The sequence below is a fragment of the Choloepus didactylus genome, chromosome 7 (assembly GCF_015220235.1).
Source record: "Choloepus didactylus isolate mChoDid1 chromosome 7, mChoDid1.pri, whole genome shotgun sequence".
Lineage (NCBI taxonomy): Eukaryota > Metazoa > Chordata > Mammalia > Pilosa > Megalonychidae > Choloepus > Choloepus didactylus.
Genome location: NC_051313.1, coordinates 80,026,846 through 80,048,790, shown reverse-complemented (window position 1 = coordinate 80,048,790; position 21,945 = coordinate 80,026,846). Strand labels below are relative to the sequence as shown.

General features: G+C 35.3%; 1 protein-coding gene across 1 annotated transcript in view; it reads left to right on the top strand.

The window, feature by feature from the left end:
* MTO1 (mitochondrial tRNA translation optimization 1) overlaps window positions 1–21,929 on the top strand; it is a 36,987-nt gene extending 15,058 nt beyond the window's left edge. Inside the window, exons 4-12 of the mRNA XM_037843962.1 lie at window positions 3,217–3,506; window positions 7,444–7,556; window positions 8,289–8,479; window positions 8,711–8,841; window positions 9,486–9,690; window positions 9,776–9,947; window positions 15,693–15,811; window positions 18,763–18,923; window positions 21,087–21,929. Of these exons, the coding sequence (XP_037699890.1) occupies window positions 3,217–3,506; window positions 7,444–7,556; window positions 8,289–8,479; window positions 8,711–8,841; window positions 9,486–9,690; window positions 9,776–9,947; window positions 15,693–15,811; window positions 18,763–18,923; window positions 21,087–21,248 (1,544 nt within the window). The 3' untranslated portion in view covers window positions 21,249–21,929. The remainder of the gene's footprint in view (window positions 1–3,216; window positions 3,507–7,443; window positions 7,557–8,288; window positions 8,480–8,710; window positions 8,842–9,485; window positions 9,691–9,775; window positions 9,948–15,692; window positions 15,812–18,762; window positions 18,924–21,086) is intronic.
* The last annotated feature ends 16 nt before the right edge of the window (window positions 21,930–21,945 follow it).

The following is a 21,945-nucleotide window of genomic DNA, read 5'->3' as shown; positions in this document are numbered from 1 at the left end:
TGTTTAATTTCTTATGCCAACCTACAATATATCGAAACTGCGATGGGGAAAGTCGTGATGTGGAAGGGATATCTATACCTAGGAGTGGAACTGCTGGGTATATATGTATATACCATGGTACATATGTTGACTCCCTATTGCCTGTCTTCAGTATTTATCATTTTTTCTCAACCTTTTTAAGTTTTTATTTTTGTTTTGCTTGCTTTTTCAGTCCTCTCCACTACTTCCCTGATTCTTTGTATTAAGTAGCATCTATTTTTCTTAAGTCCTTTCTGTGGTGGATTTCATTTTTAAATGTGGTATCTTTGTATATAGATTCTCTTGGCCAGTTCTTTTTTTATTATTTATCTGTGAATGAGGTAAAATTTTTCTGGACTGGCTTTTTATAGGAGATTTGTGGTAGGGAGGAGAATCGCTCATTTTAGCCCTGTGCTTCACCCTGCTGCCCAGTGTGATTAACATCTCTGAATTTAGAACCTTTCAGGTTTAAATTATCTGAAGAATAAACTTCCATTTTCCTGTAAGGTAGATCTGTCTGGGAACACAATCTCTATGTATAGATTTCAACTATTTCTCTCTGTTCTCAGCCCCAAGCTTTATTCCTCCTATTCTCTATTATTGGTACCTCAAATTTCTGAGCCTTTGCAAGGCAAATTCATTCATTAACTTTGGTATCTTCTTTCCAGTTGTAGCCGTCTCCTCTTTGCTAAGTCAATTACCACACTTCTAACTACTTTCTATCTTCCAAAATTATATTGAAATTTCTCATCTTTTGACAAATTCCTTCCAATTATTTGTCCTTTAGATTTATACTTTTTTTATTCCCTTATTTCATTTTCTTGTAATTTCAGCTGGGAGAAGAAATTGTGTGAGGTATTCTGCCATATTTAACCAGAAGCCTGAAGTTAATTAACTTTAAAAATTAACCAAGATTATGTTTCATCAGTTGTAACAAAGGTACCACACTAATGCAGAATGTTAATAATAGGAAAAACCATGTGTGACAGTGTGTGTGATTAACTGTACAAATATAAAAAAGTTTTTCCATGAACTAAAACAAACGTATGGTACAATTACAAAGAGTTAATGGAGGGGTATGTGGGATAAAATGTACCTATTGCAAACTATGGACTATAGTTGACTGTAATATCTTCTTATTCTTTCATCAACAGTAGCAAATGTACCACACCAAAACTATGGGTCAATAATAGGGGAAAATTAGGGGTATGGGAGGATTTGGGTTTTCTTTTTTATTTCTTTTCTGGAGTAATGAAAATGTTCTAAAATTGATCATGGGGTCGCCTGCCATGTTTCTGGCTGTGTGTCCATTCTTGCAAGATGGTGAATAAATTCTTTTTTCCTCCACAACTGGGTGAGCATTTTTAAGGTATAATGCTTGTTTCTAACAACTTGGGGGCTTGTCCGGGATCCGAAGCATCGAGGGGGACCCCCGGGATGGAAGAAGGGAGGGCACCCCACCGTTTGAGCGGTCTCAGACTCCGTCACTGGGGGCCCATCTCTGACTGCTGGTGAGATCTGCAATCAGATGCTTAGGTCTGCCAATTGTGGATAAGAAAGGGGGAAGGAAAAATGCCCTCACAGCAACCGGGTAACTCTATGCATAGACGAAGGCTGTGAGTTCCTTAAGTGTTCTTTGTGCCCCCAGCTCGTGGTGCAGTGCCTGGCACAAGAGAAAAAGTTTGCCCAACTCCTGGTCTAGAGATTCCAAGGAAGGCACAGCACAGTTATATCAGGAGTGTGAAAGCCAGCGGCTACATGAAGAGGGGGTCTTCACAGGAGAGTGGCAGAGACCAGAAGACCCCAGGCGTTACCTGGATTACACATTTCATGAGAAAAGGATAAATAGCAAATAGGCATGTGAAAAGATCTCAGCATCAAACTTCATAAGGGAATTGCAGATTTAAAAACTGACTACACCAAATGTTGATGAGGATGTAGAGCAACAGGAACACTCATTTATTGCTGGTAGGAATGCAAAATGGCACAATCACTTTGGAAGACAGTCTGACAGTTTCTTACAAAGCTAAACATAGTCTTACGAAATGCTCCCCCAGTAGCACACCTAGGTATTTACCTGAGTTGAAAACTTACGTCTACAAAAAACCTCCTCACAAATGTTTATAGTAGCTTTATTCGTAATTGTCAAAAACTGGAGGCAAACAAGATGTCCTTCAATAAGTGAATGAATAAAGAAACTGCAGTATATCCTTACGGTGGAATATTAGTCAGTGATGAAATGAGCTATCATACCACATGGAGGAACTTTAAATGCATATTGCTGAGTGAAAGAAGCTGGTCTGAAAAGGCTACATACTGTATGATTCCAACTGAATGATATTTTAGGGAAAAGGAAAAATTAGAGAGATAGTAAAAGGATTAGTGGTTGCCAGTTCAAGGGGAACTGTTAATTTGAATAGAGAAACTGTTTTGCATGATACTGTAATAGTGAGTACATGACATTGTACATTTGTCAAAACCCATAGAAGTATACAACACGAAAAGTGACAATTAATGTACACTATGGACTTTAGTTAATAATAACACATCAGCATTGGTTCATTAGCTGTAACAAATATATGCCACACTAATGCAAGATGTTAATAGAGGAAACTGGTAAAAGGAGTATTTGGGAACCCTCTGTAACTGCTTAATTTTTCCGTACTTCCAAATCTGTTCTAAAAAATAAAGTCTATTAATTACAAAATAAATAAATAAAATTGTTCATGGGGATGTATGCACAACTATGTGTTGATACTGTGAGCCAGTGATTGTATATTTTGGATGGTTTGTATGGTGTGTGAATGTATATCAATAAAATTGCAAAAAAAAATGTTAGAACTAGGAAAAAAAACTGTGGGTATGAGGAGGGATATATGAGAACTCTGTACTTTCTGCATGATTTTTCTGCAGCTTCTCTATTAAGAAAACAATAAAGGAAAAAATTCACCAAACTAACTTTTCAGTGCTGAAATGATTTTAGGAACATGTGAATTGGTGATAACACATTGTGTTCTCCTTACCAGAGATTCTTGAGATTGATGATAGAGTCTTTTTACTCATTTAAAATTCTTTCTCAAGCTTCTGAAGACTAAAAGTTTTGCTGTAATTCTAATGTAAAATAGTCACATTCAAATTTGATCCATGGTAACAATTAGAACATGTAAAATTGATTTTACTCTTTTTCCTATCATTTAGTGGATGGAAGCAAAGTATATGCAGAGAGTGTGATTCTGACTACTGGGACATTTCTGAGAGGCATGATTGTGATTGGATTGGAGATGCATCCAGCAGGACGTTTAGGGGATCAGCCTTCCATAGGATTGGCTCAGACTCTGGAGAAGTTGGGGTTTGTAATGGGAAGGTTGAAGACCGGGACACCACCCCGAATTGCCAAAGAATCCATTAATTTCAGCATTTTAAATAAGCAGACACCAGATAATCCATCATTTCCATTTAGCTTTATCAATGAAGCAGTGTGGATTAAGGTAAGGTAATTTAAGAAAAGCTGGCTTTACAACTGATATTAGCTGTTCACAGCAGGAGATAGCCTAATAATTTCTTTCTTTCTTTCCCTTTCTCTCCTTCCTTTTTTCCTTTTTTCCTTCTTTTCTTCCTTTCCTTCCTTTCCTTCCTTCCTTTCCTTTCCTTCCTTCCTCTCTCCCTCCCTCCTTCCTTCCTTCCTTCCAATTCAATATTATTTAGGTTACAAAAAAGGATTAGCAAAAAAATTTGTGGCAATTGGGTGTTTCTCCATAAACTCTTAAATTTCGTTACTTTCTATAACTGCCTCTTTTTTTAAAAAATACAGGGATTTTATTTACTCCTAATTAGAATGGTAAATTAAAAGAAAAATTAATTTTGGTGATGAGCGCACAACTACATAATGGTACTATGAACAATTGAATGTACGCTTTGTGTAAACTGCATGGTATGTGAATACGTCTCAAAATTGAATTTAAAAAAAAACTTAAAAGGTTAATGATAGAGGACTAGATTAAATAATTCAGATCATATAACCATTAAAATATCCATATTTTCAGAAACATTTAATAACTTGAAGGAAATCTACTGATGATGTATATCTGCAAGTTACAAAATATTGTTTAGTATATTCTCAACTAAAATGATATTTTGTGTATATATATGTATGTATGTATGTATATGTATATAAAGAGCAGGCATTTAGAATTTATATACCAAAATGTAAAAAATGACTATTTCTATTAATGAAATTGGGTGCTTTTAAATTTTCTTCTTTATACTTTTCTGTATTCCAGAATTTCTGGAATGAACATATACTTACAATCAAGACAGTGTTTTAAAAACAAAATGCCAATGTACAACAAATGACTTTAGGCAAACTTGCCTAGCTCCCTTTCTTTCCAAAGTGTACCAGTAGTGAAAATCTTCCACCCCTCCTTTCTTTCTTTTCTCTTTTTTTTTTTCACATTGAAAGCAAGAGGTATAAGAATTCTGTAGGTTTTCCTCTATATAACTGTCTATTTTTTAAGGATTAATAACTTTATCTTAATGAGAAGAAGTACAAAAATTGAACACTTGAAAAATGAGGGATAAATTCAAACAGGCCATTCATAGAAAATCAAAATGCCTGAGAAACATAACCAGGTTGTTCACAAATACTGGTAGAGAGAAAAATATCAAAGTACCAATGAACTGTTCAAATTTAAGAACGAAAAACAGCTGTCATATGCTTGGTTGTGTGGAAAAAGATAAGCATTTACATAGTTGAAAAAGAACATTCTTACATCCTTCCACAGAAAGCAACTTAGCAATAGCTCTGACATTTTAAAATGTTTAAACTGCAATTCTCATCATTAGAAATTATCTCAAAGAAATAAATGTATAGAAAAGATGTTTATTGCTATAATGTCAATAATGACAAAAAAAGGAAAAAGTGACTGCCCATTGGTGGTGGAATATAGAATAATTTATGGTACAGCACATCATATAATATTAGGCAGTCATTTGATTGAAAGAGAGCAATAACAGTTGAGAAAGAGGAAGCTCTGTCAAGTATTATAATGGAAGAAAGCAAGATGCAGAGTAGTATACATAAAATGAGCCCTTTTGGTTAAAACAATAAAAAATTTGTGAACATATTTGAATACATGTATATGTGTGCATAATGGAATAGAGATGTATGTTTGTATAACTGAGTATGATTAGGCATGAATAAGGTAGAATGTTTACTAGATATTTAATATGAATTACCTTGGGTTCACTGGTGGGACAAGTGCAGGGAGTGGAGAGTTAGAACATGCAGAAAAGATGGTGGGGAAGAAGGCAGAGTAGGAAGCTCCATGAATCAGTCCCTCCACCAAGATAACTATTGAACTGGCAGGAACTGTCTGAATCAACTATTTTGAAATTCTGGAGACTGGAGGTACACTTTGCAGCATCCAGGAAGTAGTGAGAGGAAGAGGCTAGTAAAGTGAGATAAATTCCATTGAGTTTCCCCTTCCCTGCAGTGGCTACTGTCCCCCTTCCCTTAGTCTTGTGGCGGGCAGTAGTGGGGTATAAGTTACAGTACAGCCACATCATACACTAATATTAGATAGTCATTGGAATGAGAGTTACAGCAGTTGAGTATCAGAAAGCTCCATGAAGTATTACTTAAGGAGGAAAGCAAGATGAAGGATGGTATATATAAAATGAACCCATTTTGGTAAAACAATTACAAATACGTGAATATATTCAATACATGTGGCTGTATTTATTAATGCATAAAAGAAGGTTTGTATACTTGAATGTCTGAGTATGATTGTTTAGGCACAGATAAGACAGACTACGTACCAGATCGTTAATATCAATTACCTTGGATTCACTTGTGAGACAGGTTCAGAGTCAAAACAGGCAGAAAAGATGGTATTTAAAGAAAACAGCATAGACATGTGCTCCCCTGTAAAGTTATTTATGAGGATGCACAACGTGTACTCTAAAAGTTCCCATTTATATAATTCATGTGTCAATATGAATTAAAAATTAGAATAACAATGATAGTGTCATATCTACCAAATTACAAGGAACCATGATAGTTGCATGACTATTACAATAAACTCATAAACCCTTGACTGATACTCACCTATTGTTAATATTTTACCATATTATTTATCTCTATGTCTATTTAATGTATAATATATACTTTCTGGTTTTTTTTTTTTTTCTGAAACATTTGAAATCATGACCCTTTACCCCTAAATACTTCAGCCTATATCTCAACTTAGCACAAAGACATCCTTCTTCATAATCTCAATACAGTGACCAAATTCAGGGAATTGATATAATACTGTTATCTAATATAAAGTCCATGGTCAGATTTTGCTTATTGTCCTAGAATTGTCTGTTATATCAGTTTGTTTTTACAATGTAGAATGGTGCACTGCATAATTAATTGTCATTTTTATTTAATCTCCTTTAATATATACAGTTCCTTAACTTGTGTCTTTCATGATATTGATATTTTTTAAGAATACAGATCACTTTGCCTATCTTATGAATTTAAAAAATTTATTTTATATGTTTAGAATTGATGACTGATAATTAAAGATCCTAGTTTCTGGTGACTGTTACCTTGATGAGTGGCTCCAAATATTTAATTATTTTGAACAAATCACTTTTATGTTTCTGCTTTGGTAAAATGCAAATTGTGATGATACATCTTAATTATATATATTTTTAACTTTTTATTATAAATTTTCAAGGTTACACACAGTAGAGAAAATAGTATAATTGAACCCCTGTGTATCTGCCATCCAGCTTCAATCAGTAACTTTATTTTGGCTTTCTTGTTAATTTTTAAAGCAACAATCCCAGACATCACATCATTTTACTTATATTTGGTATTTATCTTTAACAAATAAGAACTTTTGAAAACAACCACAACACCATTATTACACCCAACAAAATAAAATTTCTTGACATCATCTAATACTCAGTGTTCAATTTTCCCTAAATGTCTCAAAAATTTTTTGCAATTGTTTTATTTGAACCAGGAGCCAAAATAAGGTCCATATATTATGTTGGGTGATATGTCTTTGTCTCTTTTAATCTCTAACAGTTCCCCTCTTCTTTTTTTCTTAACCTTAAATGTGGAAGAAATTGAGTCATCTCTAGTTTCCCACATTCTGGATCTGTCTGATTGCAGCCCTGTGATGTCTTAAAAATGTTCCTCTATGTTCTGTATTTCCTGTAAACTGGCAGATAGAACTAGAGGCTTACATAGATTTAGGTTCATTTTGGGGAGTTGTTTATTTGTTTTTGACAAGAATGTGTGATAAGTAGTGCTGGGCATTTGTATAGATTTAATTAATATAAAATGTATATTGTGTGGAGTTTATTTGAATAAGAGGCATACCGGCAGAAAAGCAAAGCAGTAGTGTAACTGGTGACTTTTTTTTTAAGCCAGAAGATCAGCTGCCATGTTACTTGACTCATACCAACCCTACAGTGGATAAGATTGTCCTTGAGAACCTTCACTTTAATAGTCATGTTAAGGAAACTACAAGAGGACCCAGGTAAAGACAAAATATCAGTGTTCAAGTAGTCCCAAAAACCCTAAAGAATACCCACGTCTCTATCTGAGACTCTATAAAAGTTTCACTCTCTAGGTTTATTCTTCAGAAACTTAAATCCTCTAGAGAGTTCTGATGCCAGCTAAGTCCTGAATCCCAGAGGCAACAGCCACTTCAAGAACATCAACCAGTCATGTCCCCTTTTCCCATAATGTTGACACCCCTTTTCAACAGGAACAAGTTAGGGTGGTCACTGCCTAGACATCCCTGAAGATAGGGAAAGTGATTAAACTAGAGGAAGGAGTAGCAGAAGACCATATAGAATTTACAAAAGGATTATGAATACTGAATCTCTATATAATTTTCTTTTTCTTAGTTGCTAGGGTAATAGAATAACTAGAAGGAAAGACCTGAAGTGGTGGGACTGTAACACATAACATTCTTTGAAATTTGCTATATAGCTTCTCGTTAAATTGTAATTTGAAAGTTATCACCTTTTTGCATATATACTTCACAAAAGGAAATAACTAAAACAGTGGAACTGTAACCCATAATATTTGAAATTTACTTTCTAACTACTTGTTAGATTGCACTTGGAAAGTTATTACTTCTTTGTAAATATGGTATATTCCATAATAAATAAATAAATGTCAGTGTTCAATTTAAGGAATGATATCAACCTTCTTTTGTTTTTTTGCTTCATTCAATTTTTTTTATTTCAATGTCCTGTTCTAGATACTGTCCCTCCATTGAATCAAAGGTTTTGCGTTTTCCAAACCGTGTGCATCAGGTTTGGTTGGAACCTGAAGGAATGGATTCTGACCTTATCTACCCCCAAGGATTATCTGTGACATTACCAGCTGAGTTACAGGAGAAAATGATCACATGCATCAGGGGTTTGGAGAAAGCCAAGATAATTCAGCCAGGTAAAGAGGGTCACAGCTGCCTTTCATTTCAAGGTCAGCAACACTAGCAGACCATGAGGATGTCTTAGCTGAGTAATGGTTGCTTAGAGCCTGAGAAGATAAAGCCCAACATCTGCACATTTAAAATAGTCTTTGATTTTGAAGCACATTTAATGGTAATTTTTGCATGTCTACCTTGAGACAAGTCTAACTCTGTTTTTATTTATTTTATATCATTTATTCTTTGGCCAGGCTATGGTGTTCAGTATGATTTCTTTGACCCCCGTCAAATTACTCCTTCCCTTGAGACTCATTTGGTTCAGCGGCTCTTCTTTGCTGGACAGATAAATGGCACAACTGGTTATGAAGAAGCTGCAGCTCAAGTAAGAGGCTGTTCAAATATTACTGTAAACAGAAAGGGACTATTTAACTGGTGTTCCTCCTTTTGACCTCTCTTATACTAATTATATAGATCTTAGATACAATTCATAACTCTAACAGAAGACTTTCTGTTTCTGGGTGCATGGAGATGGCTATTGTATATGACAGGATTTAAAAATCACTTGTGGCTTTATTATTCTTTTTTGAGCTCCTAGATCTCAAATAATATTTTGATTAGATTCACTGTATTGCATCTGAAGCTAAAAGAAAATTTAGTTCTTTTAACAAAACTTTGTTGACAATTATATTATTCCTTAGAATCGGGAAGGTATTATATATTATTTTTACTGGTAAATGCGAAAAGGCTAGAAAAGTCTTGCGAGTGGGTTTAAAAAAAAGATTAGCCCCACCTAGGCTTATCAGGAATATTTGATATTTCTGGAAACAGTAAATCATAGCATTCTAAAGATATGCATTACCCATATTCTGTTTCTGAATATGGATCACCTTTTCTACCTCTGTTGATCCTTAAAGGCAGTGCCTGCTTTCTTACCCTCCCACGCTGTTTCTCCCTGGTAGTGTTCTGAGTAGGATAGCTCTTTATTCAGTTCATAAAGGCCTTGTAAACATTTCAGTCCTCTTGTAGGGTGTGATAGCTGGAATCAATGCCAGTCTTCGGGTTAGTCACAAGCCCCCGTTTGTTGTTAGCCGAACAGAAGGCTACATAGGCGTCTTGATTGATGATCTTACCACGCTGGGCACCAATGAACCATACCGCATGTTTACCAGCCGAGTGGAGTTCCGTTTGTCACTGCGCCCTGATAACGCTGACAGCAGGCTAACCCTCAGAGGTAACTCTTTCTTCACTGAGTCTTGCGATCTGGTTGACTCTTCTTTAAAATCTCTCTCATTATATTCTCTGTCTCCCTCTCCTAGGGTATAAGGAAGCTGGCTGTGTGTCCCAACAGCGTTATAAAAGAGCTTCTTGGATGAAGTCTTCTTTAGAAGAAGGCATTTCTGTGCTGAAATCCATTGAGTTTTTGAACTCTAAATGGAAAAATTTAATCCCAGAGGCTTCTATAAGTATTGGTAAAAGTCTACCTCTCAGGTATGCATCTAATATAGACCTTTCTCACTTTTTACAGGAAAATGTGATCATTTCAGAGAGACATTACCGATAGACTCCCCACCTACAAATTTTGACTACTTTTCAAATCTTTTAGATTTTATTTAGATTTTATTTATATCTAAATCCTTTAGATTCCATTTATTCAGTATTAAAGATATGTATGATTCTAAATTATTTTTTTATCCTGCCTGTTGACAAAAAGAATTTGAGTTGGCTTGCAGTAAATTAGGCAATTACAATTAAAATGAAAGAAATCAGAAGGACATAGAGAAAGTAGGAAATATATTAGGTTTTAGAAATGAAACAATTATTTTAATTGAACAGATAAGTTTACCTTTGAGGTTCCTAGCAATTAAAGAGAAAAAATTGAAACTTTATGATTCTCTTTGTCTGATAAAATTATGCTGGTTCTTCATGACAAACTCTATGGGTGTTAAATTGTTTTATTTTTTTAATGTATCATAGAGTTTCCTTAAGTCATTGAATAATACAATTTTCTAACAACTGTTTTTCAAAAATTGCTAAAAAATTTTTTCATGGGACTTTCTTATATTAATTCTAGCTATAGTTATTTCAGAAATGGTATTTCAAAGGAAAACTGGTAAGCACTCAAGGTAAACATTATCCTGACTTTACACAGCATAAAGTAGTGACATTCAATAGTCATTTAAGATGAGACCTGAAAAAAAAATGAATAGTATTAGCCTGTCAGAAAGTGAATGGAAAACCAATCCAGGCACAGAAGGCTAAGCTAGAAAGAAAGGAACAGATAATCTCAGACAATATAGGCTAAGTTAGGGATTTTGCGTTTTATCTTAAATAAAGTAGGATGTAAGTGGATGTGCTTAGCAACAGTTTAAGTCTATCACGAAGAAACTAAGCGTGAGGAGTTGCCATAATTTTTGTTTATAGTAAAAATATATATATATACATTTATGTAATTTTTTATTGTTTGTGAAACACTTTCAACTTGTCACATTTAATTCTTAGGATCAGTGATTCTATAAGGATACAAGTTATTTTGGGGACAAAAGTTTTTTTATTAGTTCTTTTTTCAGCTTAAAATGCTAGATTATAGAAAGGGTGATCCAACCTCAGCTGGGGAAACCTCTGAGAGCTACTAAATATAAAAGGGTAGAAAAGATAAAAGTTACTCATAATGTCATTAGATGATGTTTCTGCTTCTACAGTTCCTCTTTGTGACCAAGTATGCTTTCCAGTTTGTATTTGCTTTTAGTTAGTCCTAAGAACTAAACCTAAGGCCCATGGTTAGAATTCATATAGCACTTTTTTCTCCTCCTGAATAGAAGTTTCATAGAAAAAGTTTGGAGTATAATTTCCATTAAGTTCTTCTGGCTTTTCTAAAATTTAGAATGCCCAAACCAAGAAATGTAGTGATCTGCCTTCTTTTCCAGGCATGGAATAATTGGAGTCTCATCTTGTCCCTGAGCTATAGCAGGGAAACGTGATAAAACAAAGTAGAATGTTAGACATCCTTTGGACTTACTTGAAAAGAGTCACTAGCTGCAATTTAGTTTTTCTTGTCCTGATTTTCATCATTCCAGTTATACAGACACTGGTCTAAAGGACATTAATATAGAGCATTCCCATTTGGGTCCAGAGATACATTCCTAAGGATCTTGCATAATACAAAATCTGCATATTTTTCCCATTTGAAAACATGTAAACTAATCAGGGTTGGGGTGGGGTACACTGGAGCACATAAATCTACAGTGACTGTAGTTTAGAGGCATATTATGGTGGCATCGATTGTGAAGGTGTGTCTCCAGTGTACTTTTCCCTTTTTTTCAAACCCCCATTATCCTTGTCATGGTTTTTGTGAACTTAGAGAGATATTCATTTTAATGCTGCTTTTTATTATCTGTAATCATTCCAGTTTTCTCTTCTTAATTAACAGCATGACCATATGTCCTTGTTTGGCTTTCATCATGATGTTTTCTCTTTTCCAACTTATGTTCCAAAAATTTCACTTTCATGGGAATTTCTCAAGGCACCACTGTTGTCGGATATTAGACAGATTTTAAACTATAGTAACTGTTAAAGAATAGTGTCACTGAAATCAGGGGATCTCATTCACAGAAATGACAGCCTGATTCACAGAGGACGACGACAGATATTTTTGTTTACTGGCTATTGGTGCCGCCACATGGCAGTGGTGCCAACTAAGTCTAAACATAGTTTATAGTTCACTCAGTCGTTTGTTTAAATTTATAAGGATTCCGTTGTTTCAAAATTTACACAAAGAATTATAACATGCTTCATTTTTATTGAATATTGCAGTATTTCAAAGTATATAGTTGGACTTTTGCATTAAATGTTACTAAGATACATGACTGTGATAACAGGACTACCCATAAAGAAAGCCAGTGGGAGGCCCAGCAAGACCTGGGAGCCCTGGATAGGTAGTGCTGACAGTCTGTTGACCTGATAATTAATTAGTTTTGGGTGGACAGAATCAATCAAAAAAATAATCTATTAAAAATCGGAAAGATAGCAGAGCTCATAAATAGAAAGAAAATGAATTAAGGCAGTAAATGCAGGGGAACTGTGCAGTTCAGTGAGGCTTCCTGGAGACCCAAACAAAAAGAGGAGGAGTAAACTGTTTTCACTCTTGCAACCACAAGAGTGAGGTGAGTGAAGGGCAGCATTGGAGCTCAGCCATGTGGAGCCAAGATGCCAGCAAAGATGGAACTCGGTGCAAACCTCTCTAAGTTGCCCTGATAATAACCTTTTAAATGAATTATATTCTAACCAAAAAAAGCCACATGTAAATCAAGTAAGTAATAGTTAACAGATGCTAACATGACCACAGACATAGGGAACTGGTGGTTTGATGGGTTGAGCCCTCTACCGTAGGTTTTACCTTTGGGAAGACGGTTGCTGCAAAGGAGAGGCTAGGCCTCCCTATAATTATGCCTAAGAACCTCCTCCCGAATGCCTCTTTGTTGCTCAGATGTGGCCCTCTCTCTCTGGCTAAGCCAACTTGAAAGGTGAAATCACTGCCCTCCCCCCTACGTGGGATCAGACACCCAGGGGAGTGACTCTCCCTGGCAACGTGGAATATGACTCCCGGGGAGGGATGTAGACCTGGCATCGTGGGATGGAGAACATCTTCTTGACCAAAAGGGGGATGTGAAAGGAAATGAAATAAGCTTCAGTATCAGAGAGATTCCAAAAGGAGCCGAGAGGTCACTCTGTTGGGCACTCTTATGCACACTTTAGACAACCCTCTTTAGGTTCTAAAGAATTGGGGTAGCTGGTGGATACCTGAAACTATCAAACTACAACCCAGAACCCATGAATCTCGAAGACAATTGTATAAAAATGTAGCTTATGAGGGGTGACAGTGGGATTGGGAAAACCATAAGGACCATACTCCACTTTGTCTAGTTTATGGATGGATGAGTAGAAAAATAGGGGAAGGAAACAAACAAACAAACATACAAAGGTACCCAGTGTTCTTTTTTACTTCAATTGCTCTTTTTCACTTTAATTATTATTCTTATTATTTTTCTGTGTGTGCTAATGAAGGTGTCAGGGATTGATTTAGGTGATGAATGTACAACTATGTAATGGTACTGTGAACAATCGAATGTACGATTTGTTTTGTATGACTGCGTGGTATGTGAATATATCTCAATAAAATGAAGATAAAAAAAAATAGTTAACAGAGCAACAAGTGGTCTAGTTAGCTTCACCTTAGGGGAGGTTCTGGGGTCAAGTTGGGGGCATAGGTTGGTGGTATCAAGAGGGAAGAATCTGAGAAAAGGGATTAAACTGGTCAGAGGAGCACCAGAACTTCTGAGACTAAACATACCTGGAGTTTCTCTCACTAGTTTGATCCCAACAAGTGCCAATGAATAAAGTTATTGCAAATCTCACTTGATCTACCTGTCAGCATTAGTACTTAGGCATAATCTCTTGGTGAACCATGCAGATTGGCTGGGAATTTCAGTACTTGTCTCCATTAGCTGCATATGTTGTGTTCTCCCCTTGCTTTGGCCCAGGAGGCTTTAGCCCATCCAGAGTAGGTACTAGAAGTCGAACTGAGAATTAACTGTCAGAAGTTCCCAAGCAGCAAAAATTGAAATGGAGAGTATACCAAATTAGGAGAAAATATCAAACTGAAAGAATATTTACAAACCCTTATATCATTTCATCAGTTTGATTTGCAGAGACTTGCTCAGAATGGCCTTCTGCTCTTGCTTTGGGAGTTCTGCAAAATAAAGCGGGAAGATTTGACTAGACATGTCTCCAAAGAATATATACAAGTGGTCTACAAGCACATGTAAAGATGTTCAAAGCTATTAGCCATCAGGAAAATGCAAATGAAAACTACAATGAGATACCATCTCACACTCACTAGAATCGCTATTAAAAAAGAAACGAAAATAACAAGTGCTGGAGTGGATGTGGAGAAACAGGAACGTTTGGTTGATATGGTTGATGGCAGTGTGAAATGGTATAGCCACTGTGGAAAACCACTATAACAGTTCCTCAAAAAGTTAAGTATATAATTACCTTATGACCTGGCAATCCCACTTCTAGGTATAAACCCAAAAGAATTGAAAGCAGGGACTCAGACATTTGCACATCAATGTTTGTAGTGGCATTATTCACAATTGCTGAAAAGGTGGAAATTACCCAAGTGTCCACCAACAGTAAATGGATAGACAAAATGTGGTATATACATACAATAGATTATTATTCAGCTGTAAAAAGGAGTAAAGTTCTGATTCATGCTACAACATGGATAAACCTTGAGGACATCACGTTGAGTGAAATAAGCCAGACACAAAGGGATAAACAGTGTATGGATCTCAGTCATATGAAATAAGCAGAATAAGCATATTCATGAAACCAGAAACTAGCTTACAGGTTACGAGGGGAATTAGTGTTTAAGTGGCAGGGAGTTTCTATTTGGGGTAATGGAAATTTTGACAGTGGATGATGAGAGTCACAACTTTGTGTAGGGAATTAACATCACTGAATTGCATATTCAAAAGGAAATTTCAGATTGTGTGTGTGTGTGTGTATATATATATATATATATATATATATACATACTCAAAAATGGAAATTTTATATTGTGTATGTATATATATATGTACAACACAATATAAACAGTGCACTAAAGTTAATAACATTGTCTCATGAATTGTAACAAATATACCACACTAATACAAAATGTTAGTAATAGGAAAACTGTGAAGGGGAGGGGACATGGGAACTCTGTACTTCCTACATGATGTTTCTGTAATTCTATAACTGTTATAATAAAAAAGAAAGAAAGAAATCAGGAGAACTCTTTCAGCTGGTTTCTGGCACATGAAGGATGATTCATTTGCAGGATACTGGACATAACGTGGTTTATATAGAACGCACATTCCCTATTCTACAGGAATGGGATCAAACCATTGTTATCAGAGGAGAGTGTCCTTTCTCACAAGAAAGGGAGTCAGATGGATTACAGCCATACCACTCTTACCAACAACTTACTCTTCATGATTGGAGGAGTTGGGGAGAATCAAGTCCTACTGTATTACAGATACTGCTGCACTAGCTCACTGTTCTTGGAAAGAATTAGGAGTATCTTTTAATATTATTTATTCTGAGATTTGTTACTAATTCCAAGGAATCCTGTTCTTAATCTGCCTAATAGAATATGGACCCTTACATTATTGAAACTTTTGTGGTTTGCAGAGCTCTGGATGTTCTGAAGTATGAGGAAGTTGACATGGAGTTGTTAGCCAAGGCTGTTCCAGAGCCCTTGAAGAAATACACGGAATGTAGAGAGCTATCTGAAAGACTGAAAATAGAAGGTAGAAAATAATCTAAATAATTTTTTACTTAAGATAGCTATATGTTCTCTTTTCCTTTTGTGCAAATTGTGAATGGACAGCTCCATAAGAGCTCTATGCCAAGAGGAGCCATTATTACCATAGGACACCATAGTGTTAGGCTGTGTGCTACTGTGTAGTTCCTAGATTAGCTAGATTGCAACATATGGACACTTGTTAGAAATGCAGAATCTCAGGCCCCACCCCAGACCCACTGAATGAGACTCCGCATTTTAATAAGATCCCCAGGTGATTTGTGTGTACATTTCAAGTTTTGGGAACTGTTGCTGTAGAGCTCCCATTTTAAAAATAACTCTTTTCCCTTTGAACTTCATTTTTACATTCTCCCCATCTAATCTTCTAATGGGAAAAATAATAGTATCTTTGGCTTTGACAGTATACTAGAATTCTCCACCATTTAAAAAAAATACTCATTTTGTATCAGGCAAAGAAATTCAAAGTCTGCCCCATATAGTCTCATAACACATGGTGTGCGCTCATACTTTTGGTTAGCTGATTGACCATCAAAGCCACAGGTGTCTTTTGTAGATGCACTGCATTTTTTTGAAGTTTTTAATTATGAAAAATTTCTAATATAAACAAAAATAGAATGATATGAGCTTCTGCATCTGATAGCTTTCTCCTGGGGTGGTGAATTATGTGGTGGAAAAGAGGGAACAGGATGATATGGGGAAATGGTAGGAAATGTTTTATGATGATGTGTTGGTCAAACAGGAAAGGACTTTAAGCTCCTTGGAAATCGGCCAAGGTAGGGAGACTGCTGCATTCCTTCTAGCAGTGGCACTTTTTCACCTTGCTACTTATCCAAGTGCTACCTACCATCCCACCACTGCAGTTTATAAAAGTCTAGTAACTACAGGAAAGTCACTGGAAACTTTCGGATCATTCTTCCACCAACTAGCTGATGCAACACCTTAGTATATTAATGTGTAAGACATAATGTTGACCTTTTATTTCAACCATCATTTTTCTATTGAATATTTTATTGAACATTTAGGACTGTTAGTACCTGAAGAAAGTAATTAAATTATATCTTTTTAAACTTTCTTTGCAGGTTCAGATTAGAATAATCCAAAACAATTATCTTTAATTTGTTTCTAGGAAACCATGGCTTGTTGAGCCATGGATTAGCTACTGTTTTGCCTCTGTCTTTACAAACTGGCATATATAAAGTCTCTAGTATGTATCCATGGCTTTTACATAGTAGGTTAAAATATAACATATCAGTGGTTTTCATATCACTACTTGCATACCCTCACAAGACAACAAATTTCTTGAGGGCAGATAACAGTGTTAGATTTTTCTCTGTATTATCTCTTATTTTGATATATTTATCAAAACAAGAGATCTATATATACTTGAGAAATTATATAAATATACCTTAGCATATGTATCACCTACTTATTTATATTCTATAATACCCTAAAGAGTCATGAATCATAAAATTATATATCATTCATGGTACTACAATGTTGTACAATGGCCTTTCATGCATTATTTCACTTGATACTTAGAATTTCTCTATGAGGAGAAATTATTGTCCTGAGTTTATCGATAAGTGGTAACTGCTCAAGGTTCACACGATTACTGAGTGGCAGAGCTGGGATTTGGACCTAGACCGTCTGGCTATAAAGCCTGCACACTTCACAACCATTCTTTGTTGCCGTAAACACCCTCGGAAGTCATCCATACGAGGCTTAAAATGTCTAGATAAAGGCACAGAGGCTAATGATGTACATGTCTATTATCAGATGATAATTCATTGGTAGAGCCAGCCCAGAGCTAAGATTGTCTGGCTGCCAGTCAAGTGACAGAAGCAGATTCTACCAGAACTTTAGAGAAGACCTTGCATTCTTGAACAAGAGAATAACCACCTCAATTTGGGTTTTAAAACTGGGTTTTTAGGTTTATTTTTCTAAAAACAGAATGCCTTAATTACAAAATAATTGGTGAATTCTCTTTGTAACATCACTTCTGAGTAAAACCTTAACTAAAAATAAGTGGTATGTGTTGTCAACTAAATATGTCCACTTTTTAGAAGTATAGCTTTATTATTATGGGTGATGGTGTGATTGTGAAAACCTTGTGGATCGCACTCCCTTTTTCCAGTGTATAGATGGATGAGTAGAAAATGGGGACAAAAACTAAATGAAAAATGGGGGGTGGAGGCGGGGGGGGTGGTTTGGGTGTTCTTTTTTACTTTTATTTTTTATTCTTATTCTTTCTGGTGTAAGGAAGATGTTCAGAAATAGATTGGGGTGATGAATGCATAACTATTGATGGTACTATGGACAGTTGATTGTACACCATGGATGATTGTATGGTATATGAATATATCTCAGTAAAACTGAATTTAATTAAAAAAAAAACCCTGCACTATAAAACAATTCTAAATTTAACCATATGAGCAAAATATTCTTTAAATATATCTTGTAGTTTTTCTGGCCAGTTTATGTAACATTGTCAATTACAAATAAAATATTTTCTTTGGGGAAAAAAAGTATATCTTTATATGGACAAAATTCAGAAAACTGTATTCTTGCTGAAACATCCTATCTTGAAGACTCAAAATTCAAACCCACAGCCTATTAAGGGGAATGTTCCGCATAAAATTTGCACCGAGTGGGAAAGCAAATTCTTTTTTACTTTTAATTTTCCAGATATTTGAAAAGAAAAGGACATGCATTAAACTGTCAGAATCTTAAAGCTAATATGCAAGATACTCTTTATTTTAGCTTCAGTTTCCTCATCTGTGAAAGGGAACACCTCCCTTACCTATATTATGGTGTTAACATGAATATTGAATGAGATAATGTTTTTAAAAGTTCTTTATAAACTTTAAAAGGCTATACAGATGTACACTGTTAATATAGTCCAGGTATCATAACATAATTCTCATTTTTGTTCACCAGCCACTTACGAATCAGTATTGTTCCTTCAGCAACAGGAAATAGAGGAAGTTCAGAGAGATGAAGCTCTGCAGTTGCCAAAAGACTTAGATTATTTGACTCTCAAGGATGTGTCTTTGTCACATGAAGCTCGAGAAAAACTACATATCAGTCGCCCACAGACGGTAAGAAGAATAGGAACAAATTATAAGAAAAGAGTTAATTTTTTAAACCTGGGGATTAAAATGACCACATAACTAATGTTTTATTTCATCAGAAAAAAATTAACCTCATTTTTCATATATGTGTTAATTTCCTAGGACTGCTGTAACAAACCAGATGGCTTAAAAAAAACTGAAATTTATTATCTCACAGTTTTGGATGATAGATGTCTGAAATCTGTAGAGGAGAATCCTTCCTTGCCTCTTCCTAGCTTCTGGTGGATTGCCAGCAGTCTTTGGGCTTCAGTTTCTGCCTCAGTCATCACATGGCATTCTCCTCTGGGTCTCTCTGTGTCCAATTTCCTCCTCTTATAAGGACACCAGTCCTATTGGATTAGGGCCCACCCTAATCCAGTTTGGTCTCATCTTAACTTTGGTCTCATCTTAAAAGACCCTATTTCCAAATAAGGTGATAGTCAAAAGACCAGGGGTTAAGACTTGAACATGTATTTTAGGGGAATACAATTCAACCCATGACACTGTCTGTGACAGATGTTGGTATATCTTTATGAAAGATGATAAAGCTGAGTCTAAATAAATAACTGGAAGTCAAGAAGTGGTTTGATTCTAATTATTTTTTAGTTCCAACCATGTGGTAAACCATCGGTGCAAACTAGTACATATGCATGGCTTAAAAGAAACCACACTAGGTTAAAATGTTAACACATATCAGTAGTTTCAGATTATTACGTAGATTCCTCCTTATGGGTTCCATAATGTTTGTTGCCATGGGAGCTTCTGGCAGGAAGAGGGGAGCTGAAGTACTCTACACTTTAGCCTAATTGTGCATGTGTTTGTGTATAAATGAATAAATTAAATTAATAACTAAATGTTTAAAACTTTAATTTATTATATAGTGTATAGTATTGGGCTTCTAATAACAAATATTGAAGACTAATAGACTGTATTTGAGATGCATATTTTGTTACATTTTAACATCTCTTAAATTTGGATTATATATTAAAAATTGATGTGTCAAAGTTTAATGGGCAGTGTTTTTTTTAGTAGTGGTTCATAAAAATAATGAGGCAATTTATAAAAATATGGTATGTAAATAAATTTGAAAAAAACAAATTTTAAAGGAGTGATTTCATCAATGTAACATGGTATTCTCAGCAATAGTCATCATGAAAACTGGGCAGGTAGGCCTTACATTTTCTAACTCTATCTAACCTGTTGTTTTAGGTTACATTTTTATAGATAGCCACAGGCTGCACTGTCCTATACGGTAGCCTGGTAGCCACTAGCCAAATGTGGCCTTTTACATTAATTTAATAAAATTATAAATTAAACAAAAAAAAATTTCAGGTCCTCATTTGCATTAGCCACTTTTCAAGTGCTCAGTGGCTACATGTGACTAGTAGCTACCACATTGGACAGTGTATTGTGGCCATGTGACTAGTGGCCACCACATAGTGGTGCATTGTTGCAGGTAAGTTCAGTTGGACAGTAGTTTCAGATTATTACATAGATTCCTCCTTATGGGTTCATCACAGTAAGTTCAGCTGGACAGTGTTGGTCACAGGAATTCACAATCCCATATCCACAATTCCAAAATACAGAAAGCTATTACAGGAGTTTGCCACAAACTCATTTGGTAGCAAAACTGACCTGAACTGACATGAGGCCCTATACCTTTTAGTGTGAATAGTCACACTTCGATGCAAAAATACACCACTGAAATATTAATTTGACTAACTATAGAGTGCTGCTCCATACACTCTGGGGATATTACAGAATGTACAGTGTATACTCCTTATTAAACACATGAGGCCTCAAGGATTTCAGATAAAGAACTGTGAGCCTATAATTGAAGAGAGGAGCTCTATTTAGTTTTTCTTGGTAGAATGAGAATTAAAAATAGGTACTGTTACCATCTGTTAGTTATGTAATCTTGGACAAGTCATTTTAACTTCTCTGAACCTCAGTTTTTCCATTTGTAAAATGAGGATATATATAGTCACATTTCCCCTATCTACTTTTCCAGATTGTTTTAAAGATACATTAAGATATTGTTTGTGAAAATATTTTATAAACTATATTATACAGATTGATCCTAGGAGGGAAATAGATTTGATATGATTTGACATAACTCACTTTTGTTTCTCTTGTGGTTTAATTTCTTAGATTGGGGCTGCTAGTCGTATACCTGGAGTGACACCTGCTGCCATCATCAATCTGCTCAGGTTTGTGAAGACCACTCAGCAAAGACAGGCAGCTATGGAGGAATCATGCAAAACCGATCAATACTTACGTAATACAGACAGACTTCAAGAGAGAGAGTTCTAGCTTTCTGTTCGTAGACTTAAAGAGTGCAGGAATAATTTAATCAATAAGAGTATAGAAATAAAAGCTATGTAGCACCTGTTAAAATAGCCTTAATAGGTTTTTATGTTTTGTCACTGTTTTATGAAGAGGACAGAGATATGATTTGCTTTTTTATGCATCTGGAAAAATATTTGCAAAATTAATATGTACCATTTCTCTCAGGAGAGCTTAATACAATGAGTCCATTCATATAACTGTGCACTATTCATCAAAGAGAGATATAGTGGCTCTAAAACTAAACCTGAAAAAAAATCTAACCTTACAGTCCATTAAGCATACCAAATTAAAGTCTTGTCTTCTGCTTAGTTAGGCTGGGTTTCAAGGTATTATCAAAGCCCTCAAGTTCTTAAGAGCTAAAAATTTGAGACTGTACCAAATCATCCAGAATTACTCAGCTAATTACTAATATTAGAATGTAGTAGGTAGAGTAAAAGTTGACTTCTAAGATTTCTGTACTTCTACAGGAACTCCTCACTGGTAAACATCTCTGAACATGATTGAATGCCTTATAAATTAAAAAGATTGGAAATCACTGTGGTTTCTTATCAAAAAATGTGGAAACTTATTTGGTAGCCTGATTAAGGGAGGATAAAGTAAAGGTAGTTATTTAGTACCTTATATTAAAGATATTTTCTTATGAAACTGTCTGGCTGTGATT